General features: G+C 41.7%; 1 protein-coding gene across 1 annotated transcript; it reads right to left on the bottom strand.

Annotated features, from left to right (window-relative positions):
* Positions 1–1,319: 1,319 nt before the first annotated feature.
* Positions 1,320–26,437, bottom strand: LOC308410381 (amine oxidase [flavin-containing]-like). Its single transcript, XM_080903675.1, has 17 exons — positions 26,216–26,437; positions 25,897–26,087; positions 25,602–25,809; positions 23,917–24,011; positions 23,509–23,646; positions 12,091–12,195; positions 11,879–11,970; positions 10,827–10,968; positions 9,630–9,779; positions 7,199–7,358; positions 7,023–7,119; positions 6,495–6,548; positions 6,352–6,409; positions 6,166–6,263; positions 5,060–5,171; positions 4,246–4,308; positions 1,320–3,812 (listed from the first exon to the last, which is right to left on the bottom strand). The coding sequence occupies exons 3-17, from the start codon at positions 25,654–25,656 to the stop codon at positions 3,657–3,659; spliced, it is 1,575 nt and encodes a 524-aa protein (XP_080759801.1). The 5' UTR covers positions 25,657–25,809; positions 25,897–26,087; positions 26,216–26,437; the 3' UTR covers positions 1,320–3,656.
* Positions 26,438–26,994: the final 557 nt, after the last annotated feature.

Raw genomic sequence — 26,994 nt, 5'->3', positions numbered from 1 at the left:
CTGCAACTTTTCAGCTTTTTCAGCTAGGTTTTGCATACAGCTTCAGCTTTAAAGCATCCACACTGCATTTTCGCAGGAAATGCAAATTTTTCTAGTTATATTTACATGCTTCCAGCTCCCGTTTCTGCTGGATGACAGCTCCTACTTTCCCACTCTCTTTTTTTCTCCCTCCTCGCGCTCACAGACACATAACGGGTACAGTGTTGCCAACTCCTCAGTAAGGAAAATCGCTATTGGCTGTTCTAAAAGTTGCTAGAAGTCGCTAAATGACGTCATCGCCTAATTTGCATAATTGGTCATGCTAATCTAATTGTAACCTATGTTGTTGGAGAGAGAAATAACATCGTGGAAGAGACATAAAGTGAGTAAAAAACGTCCTAAATGCATTTAGAGTTTATTTAGAACTACAAATTAAATTTCTTTTAGCAATTATTGTTTTTTTTAAATGTCACAATTCCAACCCTGCTCCTTTACCTGGGCTTGGACCGCAAAAGTGACCCGAAGTAGGCACTCTGGTGGAGTTACTTTGTGTGTGTGTGTTTACAAGTAGTTTTAAACCTTGTGATCCACAAAACAGCATAAGAGTAAAAGAGTAAAAGAAGAACTGACTGCGTTACAGCACCCGCTGCTTGTTGAGAGTAAAAGCGATACGCGCTTGTACGTCTTTTTTTAGCGACTTTTTTTTCTAAAAAAAAGTCGCTAAGAGGTCTGAAAACTCGCTAAATATAGCGACAAAGTCGCTAAATTGGCAACACTGAACGGGTATGGCAGTCCATTCTCCCAGCAGCACGGACTACACTGCCCATGAGGCTACATTCTTTAGGGCTATGCCTGTAGTATTCTGTGTAGCTTAGCACAACAACAACGAAAAGGCGCTCTCTCACCCAGGAAACGCACAGTCTCAGAGAGAGCGCGTCACCCTGTAACCATGGCAACCGTAAAGCTGCCGCCTGGAACAACAGAACGTAGCTGTCAAACAAAACCCAAACAGTCCTGACCCGCGACAATATGAAACAGGAAAATACTGCCGTGTAATCCATTTATTTCAATAAAGTAACTGTATTCCAAATACCACCTTTTTAAACCGTAACTGTAACGGAATACAGTTACTCATATTTTGTATTTTAAATACGTAACAGCGGTACATGTATTCCGTTACTCCCCAACACTGTTTACAAATGACTCAGTGTCTTTTTTTTTGGAATTCGACTAGCTTTAATTAATATTATTTTTTACATTACTATTACACCGCTGTTTTCACTCCGTTGGGCTGTAGCTCTGCTCTGAGTCGACATAATGACACACGACACCAGAATAAATCAGGTTAAGGCGAGTAAAAGATTTATTTCACATTTTGTTAAATATCACCAGCTTTGTATGAGGAATCAAAGACATCAAAGAGCAGGTCACAGGAATAGTTAAGAAGGCTCATATGCACAGAGGGACAAAGGAAGGGGGGGTATCTCCAGAAAAACCCCATAATGAATAACGCTGCATCACGTCTGCTGATGGTTTGTTGTGAGTGCTGTAGTTTGTTGTTGTTGTTTTTCGACAGGGTGGATGGAATTTGCTGGCGTTGTTTGTTCAGCCAACCATAAACTCAAACACTTTTAGTGATGGTTCAAAAAGTGACATTATTATTCAATCATTACTTCTAGAACTGCACATAAAACCTGCACTGGGACTGAGGGTCAGACGGGAGAGGGACACCACAACGAGGGAAGAAGCGCTGCAGGGACAACACGAAGCACACACGGACACAGAGATAAGCAGAGGGATCACCTCAACAGTCTGAGCTCTGATGCTGTGTTTTTACACCCGGCTTTACCTGAGTCAGGTTTTCAGTGAGGACATAACTCAGGTAAGGGGAACTTACCAGAGGGAAAGAGGGATGAGGGCTGAGAGTGTCAGAGTCACAGGCACTTGCGATAAAATGACAAAAACGCTATGATTTCCATTAAGGCACAACAGATAAACTACACTCACAAACATCTTTGGGACAAGAACAGCATGATTCTTGTAGTGGGCATAAAGAGCTGCACACAGAGGACTGTGCAGCAGGTTGGCTTTTACATCTACACCCCCGACAAATGATTTTACCCGGTCAAATGATTGCTGACGACACTGACGACATCCCCTTTGTAGCCTTGATGATGAGTTTTGACACCTCAGCATATATCAATAAAGTTGTGGTTTGAAGACAATCAGAACAGTTTCTGGGTTTTTCTAAGTCTAGTTGCACAGGGAGAGACCACCCGCACTAACTTATGATGCACACCAGTCGTTTTGTTCTATAAGCCTGAAGCATTCAAGGTCACTCCTGGTCGATTTATACAAGCGGGTAAAGAGTTAAAACAACAAGTAACTATAACTGAGAAGTGTTTAATAATTATTTATAATAATCATTATTGTCACCATTAGTTTATGGATTACCAATTAAATTTATGGGTTCAGTACTTAGACTGGCACCGTCTTAATTTTTGGTGGCCATATTTGGTAGCCCGTGTTTGCTGATACCTAAGACTTACTATAGTTTAAACAGAGGATTTATATGAAAGGAGTCACCATGAAGGAGACAATTAGCTACAAAGACTGCCCCAGGCTTTAAAGATGCCTTTTCAGGTGGAAACCTAGACATCTTAACATAGGAGTCTGTGAGGAATTACCTGCTTTTGGAGCCAGCCTTCAACTGCACAGATCGCTCATTGGGAATAATACACATTTGGTGCCCTAATATGACATTATTAGGCTACATATTAGGATTCATATTAGGGCACATAATTTGGGCTTTGGGATGTAAATAAAATTTAAATTTAAGAGAAACAACAAAACCCATTTCACGCGGTACCAACTCACTTTAGGGTTGCGACTCACATCTGGCTTTAGCTACAAAGACAATGCTAAAATTCACTATTCATTTGTGTTTTCATGGGATTTGCTGACAGAAAAAGCCCCACTTGTCCTTGAACCTCCTCTCTGATTTTCTATGTGGACAGTGTCACTATACTGACTCTTTTCTCTTCTGAAGTCACTGGATTTCGTCAAACAGCTACGGCTGCTTGGCCAGAATAAATTGGCACCTAAAATAGGCAGCGGTAATTAGACACACAGTGGAAACTCATGCACACGCGCTCGCAACTTTGTACAGAAACTTTGATGACCACACGCTCACGAACGCATGCTCACCGAAGCATGCGACACAGACGAGGCTCATACACACAGTAAGCATGGCGACTTTTATAAACTCACATATAATTGACACAGTGGATTTCATTGGCATTGTATGGGATAGTAATAGTGACAGAGAAGGTTTCCCCTTACGAACTGATTCTGATCTTTTTTCCTTCATTGGTTTCACAATCTGAGTCTGCATGTTTTAAACTGAAGTTAGGCTTTCGTCCCTCCTCTCAAACACCTTTCAGTCAGCCCTTCTCACCTGCTTCATTCTCTCTTTCGTTTGTGGACAGAGTAACAGTGTGTTAGTGTTTTTGCATGAGCTGAGCAGTCCTTCTCACATCACGGTGTTTCTCAAAAAACAATGTATACCCTATGTAGGTCACTACTCTGTAGTTTGGGCCCATAAAGCACTAGAAGTACACAAGTGTCTATTGAGACGTGTTCCCTTGAGATGTGGAGGAGTGAGACGACAGGGTGGTTTAACTCCGGGGGATGATGCCCTTCTTGTAGGCCACCAAGCCAGCTGCGGCGGCAGCAGACAGGAATGTGGAGACTCCTAAGAATTTGAGGAAACCATCAACCGAAGGCAGGTTTCTCTCCCAGAAGGTGGTAACAAACGGGAGTGCCCGGATTTCCTGCAGGACGGAGGGAATGATGATATCAGATATCTGCCTTTTTCATGTGCATGATATTAACTAGATACTTGATAGATGATTTGGCAATATACAACTTATGTAATCTTGGGTCCAAAATGTGTAAACAATGCATAGGTGTCTTAAACCTGCATTTTTTTACATGACCAGCAGGGGGCAACTCTTCTGCTTGAAAATGATTGTATAGAAAGCGAGGGAGAAAATGACCTCTCTTGGTTTACAACCCCAAGAAACATTATGGTCTTGCCTGGTAGTTTTTTTCTCATTTATTACAAGATGATCTTTTTCACAGTGTCATTTATGGTAAAAAGTGTTTTGGATTCATGACGAGAGACTTCAGAGTGTTTCTCCACTGATTGTTCATTTTTTTAATCAAAGGCCAACTTGTAATTTGGTGCATAAGGACTTCTCTTACATCGTTCTCAGGCTCAGGTTGCCAGATCTGATTAGGTTGGAGTTTACCCATCGCACACATGACCTGCGAAAAGACATTGGTGGTGTCAGTCAAAGACTTATAATAATAATAAATAATGGATTGCATTTATATAGCACTTTTCTAGGCACCCAAAGCGCTTTACAATTCCACTATTCATTCACTCTCACATTCACACACTGTGAGCTACAGTTGCAGCCACAGCTGCCCTGGGGCAGACTGACAGAAGCGAGGCTGCCATATCGTGCCATCAGCCCCTCTGGCCTCAAAATTTACAGTCTAAATTTTAAACATGATACACATTTTTGAGTTTGGGTGATGTTAATAAGATAACTCTTTATTATCATTGCACAGTCATACATAGTACAATAGCACAATGAAATTGGGGAACTGTCCCACGTTGGCACTACATACGACACGACACGACACATCAACAAGAAGGACATAAAGTGCAAGCAGCAGGCGAGTGTCTTAAAGAGAGATTTAGAAGACTGAGTGGGGAGGACCATTTTGATTCTATGGTTTGTTTCAGTCAGCTGTGCTCAGACATAAATGAGAGGGGAGAAAAGGCGAGGATGTCATGATTTGATATCAGCTGACCCCCAGCACTGCTGGCTGAGCATCCACAACACCAGGAGCAGGCTGAGGTGTGACTAATAGGTGTGCCAGCTGCATGATTTAAGTGGTTTCCACCTGGTATATATAAGTAACCTGCCTCTAAGGGTGTTTAAACTGGTAAGAACTGGTATTTGCTAACACGTAGCAGTGAAAAGCAGGTACTTAAATGCTCTCTGACCTCTCTGGCTGCTCTCTCTCCAGCTTGTACGGCCCCCTCCATGTAGCCACTCCATTCGGTGGCCGTCTCTGTGCCTGCAAAGTACAACTTGCCCACCGGCTCTCTCAGCACTCTGAAGAGCAAAAAAGAGAGAAACAGGAGAGGCTTCAGAGGTTAAACTGGTTTACAGGTTTTAAACACGTTTTATTTTTAATGTATGCACCAGCATTGTACTGACCATTGAGCTTTAGCATGCATTCACTTCATTTAAGAATATTATCTCACCTGAATAAGTGCAATATGGGATTATATAACATAAAGTGAATTTCCTTTGGATTAATCTTCCCACCCCCACTGTGCTCAACGTAAAAGAACCAAAGAAAGGACTTTTTCTTTAACTCTATTTCTTGCAGGACCACCCGGTATGTGAAACAGTTACTCTGTATAAAAAAGCACAATGTTAGGTTTCCAACTCCAGCTTACTTTTCATTGTGAGTGAGAACACATTTGCACATCTGGTGAGGACATTTAGACATGAAATATGGTTCACATGACGATTAACAAGGAGTTTCAGTTTTTCATATGGAGGTTAACAAAACTCTAATAGTGAACATATGCACCAGGATCTGTACAACAAGCAGCTTCGACTAATAAATGAAAGCAGCCGCAATGCATCAGACACACTGGATTGTGTTTTATGTGTGTGTACAGCTATAGAGCAAATGGGCAAATCCTGGGGACACGTCCTGCTGTACTGAAAATGCATTCATTTGTTCACACTCCAATAAAACCCATGAAATGCCGCAAAAAACACTGCAATAACACCATTCAGATGAAATATGAGTTCACAGTATTGCTTGTGTGGTAAACATAATAATCCAACACAAAGTGTTGTGATCTCAGTGAGTCCCCTCTGAAACCGTGCACAGGAAGGCAGGTTCATTTCATGGAGGAGAAGTGACGCTAATTTGCAGAAATAATCACAAATCCTGCTGAAACATACATTAGCCATTAATATCCAGGAGCTGACACATTCAAATAAATTAAGTTAATTGAAATGAAAAGATCACACTTTCATATTTATGTTTATTTTTTTGTGTGTGTACACGTGTGAGAGAGAGACTCACCTGCCAAACTGAGTAAGGATTCCTGGGGGGAAATAGGCTGTGTAGCAGCCTCCAGAGTACTCCTCTTCACACCAGTTCTTCTCCTCATAGTGCACCGGCTGCAGGAAACAAGCAGGCACATGAGCAGTCAGTCAAGTGATTCCACAGTATCCACATGACTGTGTACCACTCTGCACCCAAACTCACATGCAAAGCCTCATCTGTGCCCAGCACTTTGGAGTAGATCTCACAGATCCTCCTCAACCTAAACACAACAACACAGGAGTTGGGATTAAACTGATCTCACAGCTCGTGAGAGTTTTTTTCCATCTCTGTCCACTGGTGTCTACCTTTCTTCCTTGGACAGGCTTGAGAGCTTTCTGCACTTGTGGGCAAGGATGAATCTGGGGGGGAGAGTGAAAAGAGAAAACACTACATGAGCATGTGTGGCTGATTGGATGACTTTATCACTTGTGTTTAGCTCCATTCAAGCACAAGTCCTACACTGTATGGAAATTCTTGTAGGAGCTCATGCGAGAATACTAGGTCAGAGTCAGATGGTAAAGCTGAGACACAAGCCTACAGGCCAGTCAGTAACCCTCTGATAATCACAGGTCGCTAGTGAAAAAAATGTGTATTTCAACCTAATGATGACTAAAGCACTCATCATGGTGCAGCATTGTATACTTCTTTGGGGCTGCTGATATTACTTAGCGCTATCTGGCAACCTCCAGTAACCACTTGCCAACCAATCTTATAACTCAGGTCTGAAAGCTGTCCTGCGACAGGTAAATATTTTTGGCGATGTAGTGTACAATATGGAATCATTATACAAAATATACACAATTACAGAGAACTGTTTGAAGCTCTGTACCAACCCCATAATACAAGGTACAGTCCCATCAGGCTTTGTGTCATCCAGGGTGAAGCCGATGGGAGCGCCCTCCTCCTCTATCACCATGCTGCCGCAGTAACCTGGTAACACAATAAAACGTTAGAAATGGCATCATCTTGAACAGCATTCGCTCTCTCTGTGTTTTCACTTCCTGCGTACCCTTTTTCCTCCAGAAGTTCTCTCTGTAGTAGACCATGCACTTTATGACAGAGCCCATGGGAACACGGTTGATCAGCTGGTTCCTCAGCGGGGGCAGCTCAGGGTTGAAGTGCATCTTCAGATTCAAAGCAGGTGGTGTGGCCACGATCACATACTTGGCCTAACACAGAGACAGAGACAGTACACAGTGCGTACCAATAGTCTGTTTATAACTGAAAGATGTGACCCAGAAGTATCTGCATGGTAGTCATCAGCCATAGTAAGAGATGTTGCAATTCTCCAAATACTAAGGAAAGAGGCTTCAGTGCTTCCTTTAATATAGGATACACTGGACTATCCTTTATGAAAAGAGGGGAGAAAATGCTGTCCCATAATTCATTACAATGGAACATCTGACCATAAATGAAAACATTCAACCTAATCAACAAAGTAACACAGATCATGTACATTTTAACTGCTTTTTTCCAAGCAGCCAGTAGATGGCAGCCAAAGAGCAGCAGTGCCAGTGAAGTTTGTGAGTAACACTGTGAAGCAGTTACTGTTTTACAGATACATGGATGTTTCATATTCAGACTGCATTATCTCACATTACCTAGTGTATAAATATAGTATCTGTTTCATTTCCTAATACATAATAAAATCAAACAAACACTATAACAGTTATTTGAAACATGGCTGCAGTAACAGGAAAACAGGAAAAGGAAAGTCCTGCATTCACAATCTACTGAAACATAAGAGCAGCGTCATTATTCATTATCTTATCAGCTCGTTAACGGTGATGTATCCATATAAGCAAAGTCATTCTGACTATTTGTTTTGTGGGCCATTTGAAGGTTGGGAACCACTGGACTGAACTAATCAATTGTGTCTACAAACCCAGTTTCAGAAAGTTGTAACATTGTGTAAACTGTAAATGAAAACAGAATGCAGTGACTTGCCGATCTCAGAAAGCCATCTTTTATTCACTTATACAGAAAAATATCAGAAATCTACTATTATCATTTACAGAAACAAAAAGCTCACTTTGAATTTGATGGCAGTGACATGTCTCAAAGTGACACGACCAGCGATAAAAAGAGCATCTCAGAGATGCTCTGCAAAAACCCCCAAAACTGTGTCTACAAACTGTGGAGCAATTTCAGAAAAATGTTCCTCAACATCAAACTGAAAAGAATAATATCATCAAAACATTCCAAGAATCTGGAGGAATTTCTGTGTGCAAAGGATAAGGCTGAAAATCAATAATGGATGCCCGTGACCTTTGGGCCCTGCTGCATCACTGCACTAAAGCAGGCATGATTGTCATGAAATCACTGGGAGGGCTCGGGAACACTTCTGGAAATCACTGTCTATGAACACTGTACTGTTCACAAATACAGGTTAAAGCTCTATCATGTGAACATGATGGTGAAACACCGCCATCATTTCTGGGCCAAAGCTCATTTTAAACAGACTGAGGCAAAGTGGAAACTGTTCTGTGGTCAGAGAAATCAACAGAAAGGCTTCAGCAGAAGTAAAAGAGTTGGGGTGTTGAACCGGCCTGCCTGCAGTCCAGACCTTTCACTAATTTGGAGCATTATGAAATGAAAAAAAAAAAAACAGATATATGACGGAGAGCCAGAACTGTTGACATATATAATCAAACATGAATGAGACAACTTCCTGCTCCCAAAGGTTTAGTACCTGCTCTCCTCAGTTGCTGAGGAGGTGTTAAAAGAAGAGGCGATGCTAAACTGTCTTAAACATGGCCCCAACGCAACTTTTTGGAGAACAGTTGCTGCCATCAAGTTCAAAATGAGCCAATATCCATTTGCACTTTCTATGCTCCGTTTATGAGATTGAAAATAATTGCATTATTTTTATTTGACATTTTTACACAGCATCAACTTTTTCAGAATCAGGATTGTACGTACATCTGCACATATATTTATTTATTTCCTGTTTTAAAATGTCTCCCTTTACAGCCATCACACAGATGAATGTGAGTTAAGTTAGATATTTCCCTCTGAAATGCAGGGACATAAAAGTACAAAGTATCACAAATTGGAAAACGTTAGGGTAAAGTATAAGAACCACCTCTCTGTGATACATGCTGATGAGGGACCTTCCATGTTGCTCTGAGTGCATTTCCTCTATTTTCCTCTCATTATTTTATCCTCACTTTTTCCAAGTTCTGCTCAAAGGGGTTTCTCTCCATCTTGTTGTAATCCCTTTGACCATTTAGTGCGGTGTGCCATGAGATGATTTGGTGCTAGATACCATTAATAAACATTAATCGAGCTCCTCGAATATTTACTAGACTGGACTTTAAATGCTCATTTCCAGCTCAATATTATATTTCTGACTAAAGCAGAATATGTAAGGAAAGACATAAAAAGTGTCCTTAAAGAATAGTACTTCAAAGGAAATACTGGTGATATACTCAACTCACCTTGTAGGTCTGCTTGTCCACGGTCTCCACCACAACCATGTCTCCGGTCTGGTCGATCCTGTAGACTGGAGACTGCAGCTTCACTCGGTCTCCCAGCTCCCTCGCCATGCACTGACTCACCTGATTCGAACCTCCTACAAACTTCCTCTCCTTGAGACACAAAGAGAGCAGAGTTCAGTGAGCACCAACAGGGAGAGCAGATGCAGCAACACTGGTTTCTATTTATATTGGGTGGAAGTGACTCTGATCCCCCTCTGGGTACCCCTCGGCAAGGCTAATAAACTCCCAGTTTGGAATGAAGCCGATAAAATCCCCTGATTTATCCTGGTGATACACACCGGTTATCCTCAGTCCGCATTCATTTCCTTCACTACAAATTTCTGCATCTTAATTCAAAAGAAACACGTTCATAAAGCCAGGCCAGCAAATGTTAAATGATGAAGATGACAGTGAGGAGGTAGAGAGGTTTGGGCTGTCAAAGCTCCGATACACAAAACCATTTCCATGTGGTTAGTGTCAACATCTCTCTCATCCCTGACCAGAAACACATTGTGTGCATTCCTCTGTGGCATTTGGATGAATTTGTCAAGCAGTCGCTGTGAAAGCACGAGCTACACCTGAATCAGTCCTGGGCGGTGAAACGAGGTGAGCCTCTTCTTGTCTTGTTTGATTAAAGACACATTTGCAGTTTTGCAGGAGGAGTGCAGCTGCACTCGAAGCAATGCATACCAATAGCATATCCATATGTTTAAGATGACTATGTGTAAATACTTCAAACACCCCTATGTATGCACCATCCACAAGGCGTGCAAGCTTTAAATGTGGAGCAAACAGGAAGGAGCCGACTGCACTACTGTTTGTCATTTGTTTACCAAAGCCTTTGTGGCTATGGGAACAAGGCCCTCAGCTTGAGGAACGGCAGCAGAAAAGACGCCCTGAGTATTCCAAGAAAACATCTTTTGTGTGGACAGCATCTTATTCAGGCCAGACTAAGGAGACTGGGCTGTGAGGGATCTCCCTCTGACGTTCACACTGCTCCTCTGAATCACTGAATGAATCTGTGTGAGAGGCAGAGAACGCAAGTCCACTTCTTGGCACGCCGAGAGAATATTCTGTTTGTTCAGACAGATATATAAAAAAACGAATTCTTTCAGTCTGTTGTTCTGAATCAGTAGGTATAATTTTGGGCAGACATACCTGTCCTCCATTGGTGGTGGAGCAGATCCTCATTATTCCTCCGCACTGTTTGACGTACCAGAGTAACCAGAGAGCCGACACCTCGTGGGGTTCAGCGGTCACGATCAAGTTGACAAACAGTGTGGCGAAGCGACGAGCAGTTCTGGGAGGGATTACATGGAAGGTAAGAAGTCTTTAAATACTGCAGGTACCCCAGTCACAATTTTTATATTCTGTAAGAGTGTGAACAAAGCACAAATAAATCACCATGTCAGGGATTTCTGCTTGCTTGTCCTACTTTTCCAGCAGAGACTTGCACATAATCTACATTTGAGCAGTTTCAAAGTTGAACTAAAGTTTTATTTTAGTTTAATATAGGATACATTACAGGATTAATTCAAACGCTGGAGCAGTACAATCATTTAATTAGTGCAGGACTGTTGTCATTTACTTTTACAAGCTGCATATTTTAAATTTACACAGTAATTAGATTATCAAAAACATTCTCACTCACAGTGCATCATATACTGAAGCTTCTCCACCAAAAACCTCTATGAAACAGCTACAACCTTCAGCATCAGTTTTCAAAGTTTTTGCAGGGATGAGAATTCTTATTCTTATTAGTGCTGACACAGGAAGCTGTAACCATTTCCACCTCTGCAAGTTTGAGTCACTGAACTGGACCTCTTAACTGTGACTGTGGTGTTGGAGATCATTTTATTGGAATTAGCCAATTAACCAAAATTAACCAAAGAGCGTTAATTTTACTTCCAGCTTCAGTGAGTGGAATTCTAGCATTTCATGCCAAGTCTGTTGTGCAGAATGCTGCACCCATGAAACCTTAGTAACTGAGGTTGCTAACATTAGGTTATAACCTATCACTCCACCAGCCAGCCTCGCTGACTCATATGAGATATTAGAAAATAAAACGACATTTCTTTTGTTAGAGACCACCTTCAACATTTGTGTCACATGATTTAACAATAAAACTTTAAACTGGATATAAACGAGATAACAGGATGAATAGCTAGACCTATTCTCTGCACAAACGGGAAACATTTTGAACATGTTACCTGGTCCAGCAGAGTTTTTCAAAGAGTTCCTGCATGGTCATCTTGTCCCACTCCTCAGCATGGGGAGCTCTCCAGGGAGTGTCTCTGGGAATCTGAAATGCAGGAGGGTGTTCAGCATGAGTCAGGCATGTAGCAGGTGTGCAACCTGTCCAGTAAACCAATCTAGAATGCTTATTAATAAGAATACTCATTAATAGTGAGAACTGCTTTACCTCCTCACCCATCTTATCCATTGTTCTAAAGAGGTTGTTGAAGTCCATCAAAGCGATGGGGTTCCACATGGGAGGCAAGGAGCCTTTGAACGGGTAAGACTTTCCCTGTTGGACACATGATTGCGGCCATCATCACCAAAACAATATTCTTCAATCATCAAATAACCATTGCTTATAAAAGCTGTGCTTAATGATGGCAGCATTCAAAGAACAACATTTCAGCATTTGCCATTAAAGATTTGTTTCAGTTGACCTCTAACTGACCGTGAAAGCAGTTTGAAGAGTGGTGGAGAAAGTGGAGTAATAGCTTGTGCAATGTTTACAACTGAATCAGAGATACTGAATCATTAAATGTGATAAGAGTAGCCATAATCTAAAGCCATAATTTTTATGCCTGGTCTAGTTTATTTCTGCATTTCTCAATCACACACAAAGACATACAAACACAGAGGTGACAGTCAGGGGTAGATGCAGTGGGTTTAAAACCACTAAAGTGTTGCCACACCACAATTGTAACTAGAGATTCATTTTTGTTGCTTTCTAGCAAAGTTCCCTTTGCTATGTGGAGGATAACAATGGTTTGAGTACATTCATTTATATGTGTTGATGGAATCTCAAATAATCTCTCTAGCGTCATACGCTAGAGAGATTATTTGAGAGCTTGAGTATTGAGAGCTTTGCTTGACAGGAACATTTATTTCAAACCTTATTAAACACAAACTTCTTTGAAAGAGAAAAAAACTGTCTATACATCTTTGTGGAAATGCCCAAGCCTCACAGAGCTGTCAGCTCAGAGACAATTCTGGAATAACAGGTGTGTTCACACCGAACGCGATGGACGCGAATAGAGCGTCAGGTTTACATGTAAAGTCAATGGAAAGGCGCGATGACGCGCGATTGCGGGTCCCGCGAAAATTCGGAAGCAGATTTGCGTCGCGAAAACGCCAAAACGCGTGAAACGCGCGTCAGTGCAGCGCGTCTGGCGCGTTTGACTCGCGAATAAAACCACGCGCGTGAGTTTTTGTGTTGCATTTTGTGCATACGCGCGTTTCGCGTCTACCGCTCGAGTTGGAAAAATCTGAACTCCAGCGTCAAATCGCGCCGCGACAACCAATCAGGAGCCTGGTGACGTGGCTGTTACCTAGGTCAAAGGGGCAGATCCAGCCAAAGCCTTTCATACTTCAATGGAGGGGAAGGCTAATCAATGCGGTAGCAAACAACTCGGAGCTGTACAACACCAGCTGCTTTCAGTACCGAGACAGGAATAAAAAGGACCGAGCTTGGAGGAAGATATGTGAAGAGATCGGGCAACCTGGTAAGTTCATTCATTTCTCTTTTGAAAGTTTTCACTGACCCGGGGAAGCCGCACAAAAGCTAGCAAGCCACCGCTATTTTCCCACTGACGTACAAATACCGTTCTGCTTTTATGCATGTTGTCATTTAGGAATATATTTTATTGTTTATTAATAAACAGCACACAGTGGTCCCGCTGTTCATCCGTCACTGCTTTGCTTTTTCGCTGGTTTTTTATTGCACAGTACAGCATTGCATTCTGCAGCCTGATTGACAAATCTCCTGCGCTTGCCAAATTTATCACGTTTGGTTTTGATAACCATCGCGTCCAATAGAAAAAACAGCACAAAAACACCCATAACTATGAGCCTCATTCGGAAATAGACACCTGCACCGTGAGGGAAAAAGGCGCACGAAAGTGGCGGGCAGATGAAGACAAACCGCGGCATAATAATACTTTTACGTTTTGCAATCTACAAAGGTTTGCACTTTGAGAATCAATTGTGAGAACTGTGACCAATGTTCATGAGTGTGGGGAAAACAGTGTATAAAGTGCGTGGCCAGGGGCTAGTTATTCTGAGAACCCCTGCAATAAATGAGGGACCACTGTCTACTCTACGATTATTATATCCAACCTGTTAACATTTAATACTGTATTGATAGAACCAACTGATTCTGCAGCAGAGCATCCCCAGTCCCTGAGCTCCTGCTGCTGCACCCACAGATATGTACAGCAAGCACTGATACCTTTTTAGTCGGTGGGATTCCCTTGTGATCACCTTTACTAAATATCTACAACCAATCTGATTATATCCTGTTATTGGTTTTTTTTTTTTCAATGTTGAAATTAAAATCTAGTAGCAGCCTTCTCATTTCTTTGTGTTTTGTGCTGTTTTACAGGCCCACAGAGGAGGACAGCTCCGAGGCAGATGAGGGACGGGTCCCAGGACGGTCCATCGGTGGTGGAGCTGGCCACCCTGGTGTTCCTGAAGAGTCCACACCAGTCTCTAATGGAGCATTTCCTCCTCAGCCTTGTTCCTGCTCTGGAGAGCAGCTGGTCCTTTTTATTCCTGTCTCTCTGTAAATTCTTATATTTTATATATTTATGTTTAATGTTTTTCTGTTTGAGACTTTTAATATTATTTCAAATAAATTTTTATAATGACTAATGTCTCAGTTCTACTACACAGCAAATGTTGGCACACAACTTGACACATGTAGAATTTATTTCATATTATACTAATGACAAAATATACTGATACAGTGGGATGCAGAAGTTTGGGCAACCTTGTTAATAGACATTATTTTCCTGTATAAATCGTTGGTTGTTACAATAAAAAATGTCAGTTAAATATCATACAGGAGACACACACAGTGATATTTGAGAAGTGAAAAGAAGTTTACTGGATTTACAGAAAGTGTGCAATAATTGTTTAAACAAAATCAAGCAGGTGCATCAATTTGGGCACCACAAAAAAGAAATGAAATGAATATTTAGTGTATATCAATGTGTGTGTCTCCTATATGATATATGGGGTGCCTTTGTCTGGACGTGCTTCCCATCCAGAGCTGCACAGCACAGAGGAAAGTTCCAGCGCTCCTGGAATCCCTCTGTGATGGACCGCCAGTCTCCAGGTGAAGGCACAGCCATGAAGTCGTCCACTAGACAGTCCCAGATGGACGTCGCTGCCTGGGGGGTGATCTGGCTCACCGTGGACACACCGACTCTGAAACTAACGCGATGGTCCTGAAGGAGTCCCCGGTGACAAGGAACCTGGACAAAATTGTTCAAAATCAGTATTATGTGTACTGCAGTTACAAAATACATTATTCAAATTCCAAAATACTTTTGTGATGTCAGATATAAATCACAAAACATGAATCTTACATAAAACATTTTGTAATTATAAGGATAATTACAAAATGTATATTAGATAATATCTAAAACAGTTGTGTTTTGTTTTAACTTTAACATATCATAATTTGATTGGTAGCAACTTTCACAACTACAGTGAGCCAATCACTCATAATTCCTAAACATGTCAATCAGGTAGGAATGAAGTAAGACATTAATAGAAATAAAGAGTTGTATGTTGACATGTAGCCCTTTCCTTGCTTAAATCATTAATATTTTTGAAAAATTAATCTGTGATAAGACAGCTTATCAAGATAGAACCATGTAACTAGAGATGAACCAAACTGTTCACAGTTTTATCTAACTCTGTTTTAATAAAGGCTGTGACCCCTGCTATAGAGTCTGACAGCTGCAGGGATTATATACAAATATTCAACTATCCCAGAATTAAACCAGGTCTAAATAAAAAGGAGTGAGTATCACTACAAGGTTAACTCAGTGGTCCTAATGCTACAGTTTGATATCAGCAAACACCGAGCGCATACATTGATGTGACACCACAGCCATGCTATCATCGCAAACACTGATAACAGCATAAATCGAATTAAATCGGGGCTTGATGAGAGCTTCTGAGTATCACTAGAAATATTATAAAGAGTCGTCTCTGTACCACAGTTTGCTTTCAGTAAACACCGACAGCATTCACTGTTAGCATAGCACATCCATGTTAGCAGTGTATAACTGGATGGATTAGCATATTAGCACAGATATCAATAAAGGACTACCGTATTAAATAGTTTTACTAACCTCAGGCAGACGGACAGGCGCTCTGCAGGTGGGATTGAGCGCCTGTAGTTGGTGTCTAGGCGGGCGATGCTGGGACCGACGAGGGAAAGCAGGTCCTCAAACTGGCCGAGTGAATGACGGTGATAGCGCTGGAATCGGCCGTCATCCAGGCGCAGCTCCTGGAGCAAGTGGTGAAACTCACCAAACTGCTCATGCCTCTGGAGGACCTGATGGACCCAGGTACGGCGAGGATGTCCTTTACGCCGCTACTCTGCTCTCCACAGTACATAGAGAAGGGAGACTCTCTCTTCAAGCGCTAGCTCGATAGCTGCCATCTTGCAAAGATACCGGTCTGGCACAACTCCCTCCCACATTCCTCCCACATTTCCGTTTGACGCGCGATGGATTTTTCTTGGACACGCGTTGAGACGCGAATGTACACGCGTCAAATTAGGGGCGTTTGGGGCGTTTTATTCGCGTCCATCGCGTTCGGTGTGAACACACCGTTACTGTACTGTCTTGGTCTGCAGCTGCAGCTTAAACTAATAATGTCTCCTATTATTTACAGTCTCCTAACTTATTGTGTTGTGTAATGTAATACCACTGTAATAGAGCCAAAGGAAAAAACAAAACAAAAAGAATATCAAAATTGTTTAGTTCTTCATTTCATTGTAAAACAATGCAGCTGTAACTGCATTATTACTGCATTAAAGGAGACTGGAGGCATCAAGGTGGCACGGAGGGAGGTTAGCCAACTATCGGAGATGCAGAAAGGTGCGACAAAGAAGGTGCCTAAGAAGTACAGCAAGTTGTCCAATACCTGAGGCCTTGGAAACTGCCAAGCAAAGACTCACAGCCTTAGCCAGCTGCTTAAAGAGGTACACCAGAGACATAGAAAAACACCAGCTACTGGTAGACCGAGCAGTCAGCCGAGACTGCAAGACTAGGCTGACAAACCTGTGCACTCCCTGGATTGATTACAAGAAGGCCTACAACTTGATGCCCCACAACTGGATGCTGGAATGCCTAGACCTGTACAAGATCAACAGGACCCTAAGAAGAAACTAAATGTAAATTTATCAGGAACTATCAGGAACTCAATGGGGATGTGGTGGACAACACTAGAGGCCAACTTTAAGCCCTAAGGTTGTATGCTAAGCTTAAGGAAGGAGGTCAGAGGCTAGTTAGTGTCAGTACCACAGTGGCTGGACAAAGCTGGACTGAAAGACAGCAAGCACAGAGGCGCTAATCATGGCAGCACAGGAACAAGCATAGAGGCTGGGCTCTATCACCCCAGGCAAGACCCCAGGTGCAGGCTGTGTAAAGATGCCCCTGAGACAATCCAGCACATAACAGCAGGGTGCAAGATGCTAGCAGGCAGGGCATACATGGAATGCCATAACCAAGTGGCCGGCATAGTGTACAGAAACATCTGTGCCGAATATGGCCTGGAAGTCTCGAGATTAAGATCCTGTCCTCAATGAGAGGACCAAAGAACGCTACTTGAAGACAAAGGTGACTGTACTGCAGAGGAGGACTTTATGACAACCATCTAAAGATAAAGATTTCACAGAACCACAGAAAATGCTAATCACTGCCCTTAGCCTTTTACCCAAATTATATTGTACGCTCTTATCTGACTTTGAAACAAACATCTATTATCAATAGTTATTTTACTGCCTATTGTAATATACAGTACTGGGAAAATGTTTGCTCTTCTTAATTTCTCATTTCTTAAACTACATTTAGTTTTAAAATTTAGTAAATTATTATTAGATTCGATTAATTAATACATTAATTTAGTAAGGAAAAGGCTAAACAAACCTACTATGTCCTAAATCGTGAATTTACTGTGATCAACCACATTTTTTGGAAAGTTGAACTTTGGAAAGTTCAGTTTCAACTAGCCACACTCAGGTCTGATAACTGCTGAATCCAGAAATCACTTAAGTAGAACCCGTCTGACAAAGTAAAGTAGGCTAAGCGACACGTCATGCCATGATCTGAAGAAACTCAAAAACAGCTGAAAGACTAAGCTGCTGACAACTATCGGTCTGGAAAACCATTTCTAAGACTGAGCCAAGTGGAGAGCTGTTATTCACAAATGGGCTACTAAAATTACTCCAAGAGTGCATCAATGATTCATCCAGGAGGTCACAAAAGAATCCAGAACAACATCTCAAGAACTGCAGGCCTCACCTGCCTCAGTCAAGGTGTTTGTGATTTACCAACAACAATTTTAAAATTTTACTAATGTAGTAAAACACTAACACACACACACACGGTATAAAAATATAGGTAATAAAGACTGATTGCTGTGAACTGCCGATGCAGGGATTGGTTCCCAGGTGTAAGATAATAAATCATATCTAAACACCACCTCTGAAGTCAGTCTAAAGATTTCTTGGATTTCTATCTTGCAGAGCATTCATTATGTGAGAGACCAACATACAATGCAAACAGTTTTACATTATCTGATGGTTTCACTGTGATTATTATAGCATTCTAAGATCTGTTCAAGATCTGTTTTGTGTATATATTGTCATAGTGTTTTCTTTGTCCTTTGTCAGACTGTCTGTGTCTCATGTCTCTGTTCCTGTTTGCTATCCTCCAGTGTTTGATGCGTCAAGTGTTTTGTGAAATTTTCAGATTCTGATTATTCTCTTGTTGTTGTTTTTTCCTGTTTAATAAGTTCTGGCTTGAGAATCTTTCATTTGGCCTAATTTTTGCCACACCCATAACAGGGTAGCCAAAGCACTAGGATCCACTTCCCTCACAGCTTAATGGTAAGCTCAGTCCACCAGCTGGTAAAAGGGAAATAATTTGAGGATCCCATCCCATAGGCAAATGGAGATCATTATAGTGCAGTCATTTTTAAAATATATTTTTAGGATAGCACTTCTATTTGTTACAGCTACGAGCAGATGGAAAAACAGGCCCAGAGAGGGAGCAGGGCTCTTAACGTCCATCTTGGACCATTGTAACACTTGTTGGGTAGGGGTGGGTAGTGTTTGTTAATAGTCCAAATGGCCCAGGGGAAGAAGCTGTAGAAGCTGTTAGTGAGTCTGGGGTGTGGGACCTGATTGGTGGAGGGTCAAACGGGTGGTGGGCGGGGTCACCTGTGTTTGTCTGAGACAGGAGAATCTAGCGATGGACTCCGGGGTGGCAGAGGACAGCCAACGACTGTTTTGACAGTATTAATTACCCTCTACGCAGCGTTTCTAACCAGACAACCAGGCAGTAAGAGAGCACGTTCTCCCCTGAGGAGCGGTAGAAGCCCAGCAGGAGCTTCTAGTCCAGGTTTTTCTTCCTTGGGACAAGGAGGAAGTGCAGACACTGTTGGGGGTTCTTTACCAGGGTGTTTACCGAGCTTGAACCTAGGAACAGGTGGCAGGGGGGATCTGAAGGGGTGGCAGAGGACAGCCAATTATTTTTTGGCAGTATTAATTACCCTCTGCGCAGCCTTTTTATTCTCAGTTGGGTGATAAGGATGTCTGGGATTATAGAGTTGAATGTTGAGCTGTAGTCCACGAAAGGCATCCTCACATAGCTCTTCCTGTTAGCCAGATGGCTCAGCGCTCTGTGAAGGGTGACAGTGATGGCATTTCCAGTATTTCCAGATATTTCATTTTTCATTTTTCCCCCAAACCACTGTCCAAAAAAAAAAATCAAATCAAATCAAATAAAACCCTGAGCTCAGTGTGAGCTTTGGTAAGATATTTCTTGTAGTTGGTCATTAGGTTTGCACACATTTCAGGAGTGATTTTGGCCCACTCCTCTTTACAGAAAATCTCTAAATGCTTTAGGTTTTAAAGACCCCCACAGCACATTTTCTACAGGACTGGTAGAAAGGTCTGGTCTGGAGAATGGTTAAGCTGCAAAATGAACTTAACATTCTTCTTCGTTGGCCACTCCTATGTTTCTTTGGTGGTATATTTTGGGTCATTGTCATGCTGGAAGACTCATTCATATCTTCAGTTTTTTGGCCGATGGAAGAAGACTCTTGTCCAAGATTTTACGGCACATAGTCCAATTCATTGGCCCCTCTATACGGTGAAGTCATCCTGTACCCACAGCAGAAAAACAGCCCAAAACACAATATTTCCACCTCTGACTGTGGAGATTGTGTTCTTTAGGTCATACTCATCACTTCTCCTCCTCCAAACACTGTGGGTTAAGTTGTTGTCAAAGAGCTCGATTTTGTTTTCATCTGATTACATTACTTTCTTCCAAGGCTTCTCTAAATTTTTTGGGTGTTCACTGGCAAACTTAAGAGGGGTTTGTAAATGTGCCTTCTTGAGCAGGGGGAACCTTGTGAGCGCTGCAAGATTCGGTATATGGTAAATGGAGTGGTTCTTATACAGCACATTACTATTCTACTTGAACGCTCAAAGCACTTTAGCATGTCTAATGTACCCGTACCTTTTGATTAATAGATGACCTGCTCTACCTCCTGAGCCACATTATTCTCTAATTTTAGACCATTACAACCAGTGTGTAACCATTGGTGTTTTTGGTGACTGTTCCTAGTCTTGAGATCATTAACAAGCTCCTCCACTGAGTATATATGTTCTGTACGACCGTGTGTGGGGGGAGTGGCTAATTTAACAGATTACCGTATTTACCGCACTATAAGGCTCACCAGATTATAAGGCGCACTGTTGAAGACTGGCTCTGTTTTCATACATAAGGCGCATCATATTATAAGGCGCATTAAGACAAACAAAAAAATAACTCGACCTTTATTAAGCTCATTCACAGTAACTCTTAACACTGTTAAGCTGTAACACGTTAAATATTGAAAAATATACTTTTTCCAGTACGGTACATTCAACTTCCACAATTCCCTCAAACTCTTCACCTTCCGTGTCTGAGTTACGGTAAACAGCTGGGCAATTTCGGCATCAAGCATGCCCGGATCCCTCTCACACCGGATTAAAAGGCGTTTAAAGTGCATTCAGCAGAATAAAACAATCGGATGAGTTAAAATTTAACCAACTCATTCACAGTAACTATTAACATTGTTAAGCTGTTAAACATCAAATATTGAACAATACACTTACATTTCCAGTTCATTCAACTTCCACAAATCCATCAAACTCTTCACCTTCAGTGTCTGAGTTAAACAGCTGGGCAATTTCGGCATCAAGCATGTCCGGATCCCTCTCATCATTATCTGAATCAGTCTCGTTGCTGTTACTTAGCTGTTCAGTGATTATTCCAGCCTTCGTGAAAGCTCGGACGACACTTGAGACTGATACCTTAGCCCAAGCAGCCACGATCCATTGGCAGATAGTGGCGTAACTCGCTCGGCGTTGCCTCCCTGTCTTGGTGAATGTGTGTTCGCCTTCTGTCATCCAATGCTCCCACGCAGCTCGTAATTTAACTTTAAACGACCTGTTGATACCAATATCTAGTGGTTGGAGTTCTTTGGTTAATCCACCCGCAATGACGGCAAGGTCCAAATTAGTTTGCTTCACTTGGGTTTTGACAGCCTCGGTGAGATGGGCGCGCATGGAGTCATAGATCAAAAGAGACGGAGATTTGTGGAAAAAGCCATCCGGTCTCTTGACATAAACTTCCCTCAGCCACTCGCTCATTTTCTCTTCATCCATCCAGCCCTTTGAGTTAGCCTTGACGATGACGCCGGCCGGAAACTTTTCTTTTGGCAAAGTCTTCCTCTTGAAAATGACCATGGGTGGTAGTTTCTGGCCATTAGCTTGGCAGCCCAGAACTACAGTGAAGGATGACTTCTCGTTCCCTGCGGTGCGTATAGATACCGTACTGGTCCCTGTTTTCTCGACAGTACGGTTCACGGGGATGTCAAAGGTGAAGGGGACCTCGTCCATGTTAGTGATGTGTTCTGGCCGGATCTTCTTTTCAGTGATCTTATTCTGGCAGTACGTGCGGAAAATGGCCAACTTTTCTTTGTAATCGTTTGGCAGTTGCTGTGAGACAGTAGTTCTTGTGCGGATTGAGAGATTATGCCTTTTCATAAAACGGAAGCACCAAGAAGGTCCCCCTCGAAAGTCTTGATCTGCATGTCACGTGCTACCGCTGTTGCCTTGAGTCGAATAGAGACTGTAGAGACACTTCTACCTGCTGTTCTGTGTTCAATAACCCACTGTTCAATTTAAGATAAGATAAGATAAGATAACCTTTATTAGTCCCACACGTGGGAAATTTGTTTTGTCACAGCAGGAAGTGGACAGTGCAAAAGTTATGAGGCAAAAATTAGAATACAATAAGAATAAATACAGTACACAACTGTACAGAATAGAATAAAATACTATATACAGTAGAATAAAATAAAATAAATATACAATAAGATAAAAATAGAATACAAATACAAATACTATATACAACTGAGTAAAAATACAACGATGACAGAAAGGATTATTGCACTTAGTATTATTGCATATGTATGGATGTGTGTGCTTGATCAGTTAAAGTCTTTATTATGGAGTCTGACAGCAGTGGGGGAGGAAAGATGATGATAATTGATAATTTTGTCTAACTGCGGCCATCGCGCCTTGTTCCCTCGGAAACTCCTTTTGGTCTTCTTTACTTGTTTTAGGTCATCTTTTTGCTTCCTCCACTTGCGCACCATGGACTCATTAATGCCAAATTGTCTCGCAGCTGCTCTATTTCCATTCTCTTCTGCATAACTAATTGCTCAAAGTTTAAAATCAGCTTCGTAAGCGTGTCTCTTCACGGGTGCCATTTTGGAGTCGTTATACACAAACACACACACACAACACGGTAATGTTGTGTTGAAGCACAGTACGTATTACTCCGCGAGGCTCCTGGCAACGGTAACCGTAATGCTCCAAAAAGTGGCACTAAAAATCTTTTTTTGACAGATTTTTGAGCATAGTGTGCCACATAAAACCGGTTCGAGGTCAGTAAGCACAAAACAAAATTCATACATAAGGCGCACCAGATTATAAGGCGCACTGTCGATTTTTGTGAAGATTTAAGGATTTTACGTGCGCCTTATAGTGCGGTAAATACGGTACAGTCAAGTGAACTAAAGTTAACAATGATGATAACAATGTTTTACTTTGTGTGCAAAGTAAAAAATTTGTTTTTAGTGCAAACAAAAAGATTCCCCAAAAATGCTTCAAACTCTACTGCTGATGGCAAAGAGGCTAGCTCTGTTAGCTCATGCAAAAGTTAAGCTGACAGGAAAAGTGCCAGCGGCAGAAAGTGGCAATTGAAAAATGTTGATAAAGATCCTTGTTGCCATGCCTACTGCGTGATGCCAGAAAAGTAGCAGAGACTTGGATTTCCTTTTTATTGGATAATGGGTCAGACTCAGGATATGGTGCATCATCTTCTGAACATTGTCATCATTTACTCCATCACTTAAAGTGAAGAATACATCTGGAACATGTCATGATCTGTCACAGACTACACAGACATAACATAAACCAAGAGAGCTTGGAATAGAAAATTATCTGCAATAAAAAAAAGACACTCACATTAACATAATGCACCAAGTTCTCCTGCTCGTTGACTTTGTAGGTCTTTATGCCGTACTCTTTGGCCAGACGGAGGATGCGGTTCTGTGTCGGTCCAATGTAGGCACCGCCTAGATCAACCCACTTTGCCTCCTTATTCTAAAAGACACATACTCACAATTAGATCATGACTAAAAAGAAAGAAATGTCACAGATATTTCTGAAAAGGCTAACTGATCTATGCTTGCACTTCTACGCTCATAAATGACTTGAATATAAATGTCATTTTTTTTCTGTATGCCCATTAAAAGAAATAGATACACTATCTTGGTTGTAAAATTAAAAAGGCTGGAAAGCATTTATATTACTGTTACTGATTGTCTCTTTTATGAGCCGCTCCTACAGTAGTATTGACACTCTTTGCCTTACCTGCACAGTGAAGGTACGACCACCAACCCGGTCTCTGGCTTCCAACACTACAGGATCGAGCCCACTGGCTTTCAACAGCTTTGCAGCACTCAAACCTGCAGAAGGACAGAGACACCAACAGGACTTAAACATAAGGATTCAAGCAATATATGTGCTTTCTGTACTTGTAAAAAAAGCAATAGCAAAAGGCACACAGGGATTTTAAAGGTCTTTTAAAATAAATGACAAAAAAGGCTTCCAAAAATCCCCTTCTCAAAGAAAAACATTGTTTTTGCGCTCTATTAGATCACTCAAAACCAGATCAAGAGGATCGTTTGGAAAATCTGATAAGAAAGACAAAGATTTGAACTTCTTTGTTTATTTTTAAAGTAAATCTGGTTTCTCTTATGCTAGTTAGGACACTGTTATACCATCAACAGGTATTCCCACTTTAATTGTTTTCCGTTGTGCATTTACACTGATTAGCTTTTTGGTAGGCATGCAACTCTTAAATAAAATTACATAACATTTGCTTTTCAAATGAACTGAGAGAGCTCTGGGGAAAAAAATAGAGGGGGGCAGGGGGGATTGAGGTTCTCAACAAATCACAAACCAGCCAACCAGCTGATCATGTGGGGAGGAAGAGCTAACAAGTAAAGCACTGAGCACTGGCTCACCAACCACAGAGTATACAGTAGATAAACAGCTTGTCATACACTGACCTCTGGCATATGGAGTATGGGTATGTCACAGGTTTTGCTGTGAGACTGGGCGGGGCAGACATCTCCAAAATCATCGGAGCACTTTTGCAAATAGGCTCGATCTTGACAAACCGACCAGATATCTGAAGATTAAACCTCTACATTCTCGGCTAAAAAAAATATTTAAACTGTATTCGGTGACATACAAACAGGGTATTTAAAGGCAAGTTCAGTTAGTTAGAGAAATGTCCAATAAAAAGACTGGCCACCAGGCCAAAGCAATGGTTTTTACTCGAACACCATTAACCCCACCCCCTGAGTTTGATGGGTGAGGTTGGCAGATAAAAGTAATTCATGAAGAGAGCCGCAGGGTCAGGACTGTCAAAATGAATTAAATAAATACATCATTAAATAATTGATTAAATGTGTTGATAATTAAATACAATTTGAAATAAATAAACACATAATTTATTCAATGTTTTAAATGAAATTAATGGGCATTTAATTAATTATTTAAACATTTATTTAATTAATTAATTTAAATTTTAATTAATTAATGACAAATTTAATTATTTATTTAATAACGTATTTCATTCATTTATTTCCTCACTCCTGGCCCTCCATACATCTCACGTCCTCTTATGTAACACAAAGTATGCGCTGGTTGATTAGCTGTTACTCAACTTGCTCTGCTGTTGCTGCGGTGATACAGAGGTGAAAGAGCTGGAGAGAGGAGGAGAGGGGAGGTAGCCTCACGGAAGAAGAAAAACACTACGAATAATGAAAAACTCTCCGTCACTCTGCACGCACGCACGCACGCACACACACACGCGCGCACACACACACACACACACACACACACACACACACACACACACACACACACACACACAGCTTCTTCCACTGTGGAAGCTCTGTTCGAAGCTTTGGCTTAAATCAGTTTATTTGCTCAGCTCGTCCGCACAGCCTGCACACCAAACTAAAGATTTCTAACGTGCAGCCTACCTGATATGCCCGCGCCGACCACTATAACGTCGTAGGTGTTGCTGGGTGCAGTCATGTTGCTGGGTGGTGTGTCTTCTTTCCCCTCTTGGCCGTGTCAGCTCCGGATCCAGATACGCACCCTACCGAACGTAGGGTGCGTATCTGGATTAAAAAGCGCCGGGCAAGCCCACTCCCTGCAGAGACCGCCCACCCATAGTAAAGCCCTACCCTGTGGGCATGGAGGGCCATTAGGAAAAAACATTTTATGGAATACTACTACTACTACTACTACTACTAATAATAATAATAATAATACCTGGGTTTTTTTTTCATCACCCGACGACAGCTCTTCTCCAGTACTCTGCTACGGATCTTTTGCGGCTCCGTTTTTGCCTGGCTGTCTCTCCACCTGTGGCTCTATACTTCTACCCGGTGTTCCAGATCTACTGGCGTTTAGATCAACTGGCGTTAGTCGAACAGATGTTTGGCAGACTTGCATTTCAGGAGCTGCTACCGACAAACCAGGAAAAAACGCCAAATGTGTCATCTGTGACACTTGTGAGGTTATCTCAAACACACTCCGTCAGTCTTGATGCTGTTGAACAACAAAATGTTTAAAAATATCGCGAGTTTACCTGGTGATATTCTCATGCGCGACGCGAAAACAACAAACAATTAACACCACGCCGATGTTGTCCACAGGACAGCAAGAGTAAACGATCGGGGGAATCTTGTCGTCGTTATCGTTCCCCTCGCACGTGTTATTACTCCGATTTCAGCGATTTTGCTTCACAACTAAAGCGAGCAGTTTACTTTGTGCGCACTTACATGGACTCGAATCTACCAGCGCCACCTCTGGCCAAGTACCACAGCCTACAGCCAGATCAACTTGTGACACACATCTGCAGCACGTTTGAATTCGTTTCATGCACGATACATTTGTACCTTTCAACTGTGTCTGTTTGTGCGTCATGCAAATAAACCTTTGAACTGAATGAAATGATATCATGTACTTATTTTTGGCCTACATCAGTAAGAAATGCCAAATTATATACACAAAATCATAGAAATCACCACTCCAATTGGTCATCATGATTTTAATATTTTCTTTTTCCATAACAGTGAAATACGCCTTGGACAACTATGACACATCAATATTTCATTAGTGTTGTCACATCACATCCTGTAAGCATCGTCTGCCTGTGTCTTTTTCCTGGAAATGAATATTTTCAGCCAATATAGGCAATCCATCAACATGACTGGAGAGTTAACTCTCCACACTTGTACAGACTGTATATAACTACCAATTGGTAGTTATATACAGTCTGTACAAGTGTGGTTAATGCAATAAACATTTGTAAGGAGGTGGCAGTTACTGTGAATTTACAGCAGTTACACAGTGATCAGTAATAAA

The sequence above is a fragment of the Rhamphochromis sp. 'chilingali' genome, assembly GCF_963969265.1.
Source record: "Rhamphochromis sp. 'chilingali' genome assembly, chromosome: 14".
NCBI classification, from domain to species: domain Eukaryota; kingdom Metazoa; phylum Chordata; class Actinopteri; order Cichliformes; family Cichlidae; genus Rhamphochromis; species Rhamphochromis sp. 'chilingali'.
Note: the sequence above shows the minus strand (reverse complement) of the source record. Positions and strands in the feature narration are given on the sequence as shown.

Coding starts and splice junctions, on each gene's coding strand:
- LOC308410381 (XM_080903675.1), bottom strand. CDS start 25,656: ATGACTGCACCCAGCAACACCTACGACGTTATAGTGGTCGGCGCGGGC. Junction 24,012..25,601: donor GGTCGGCGCGGGCATATCAG/GTAGGCTGCACG, acceptor GTCCTTCTGCAG/GTTTGAGTGCTGCAAAGCTG. Junction 12,196..23,508: donor ACTTGGTGCATTATGTTAAT/GTGAGTGTCTTT, acceptor TGTGTCCAACAG/GGAAAGTCTTACCCGTTCAA.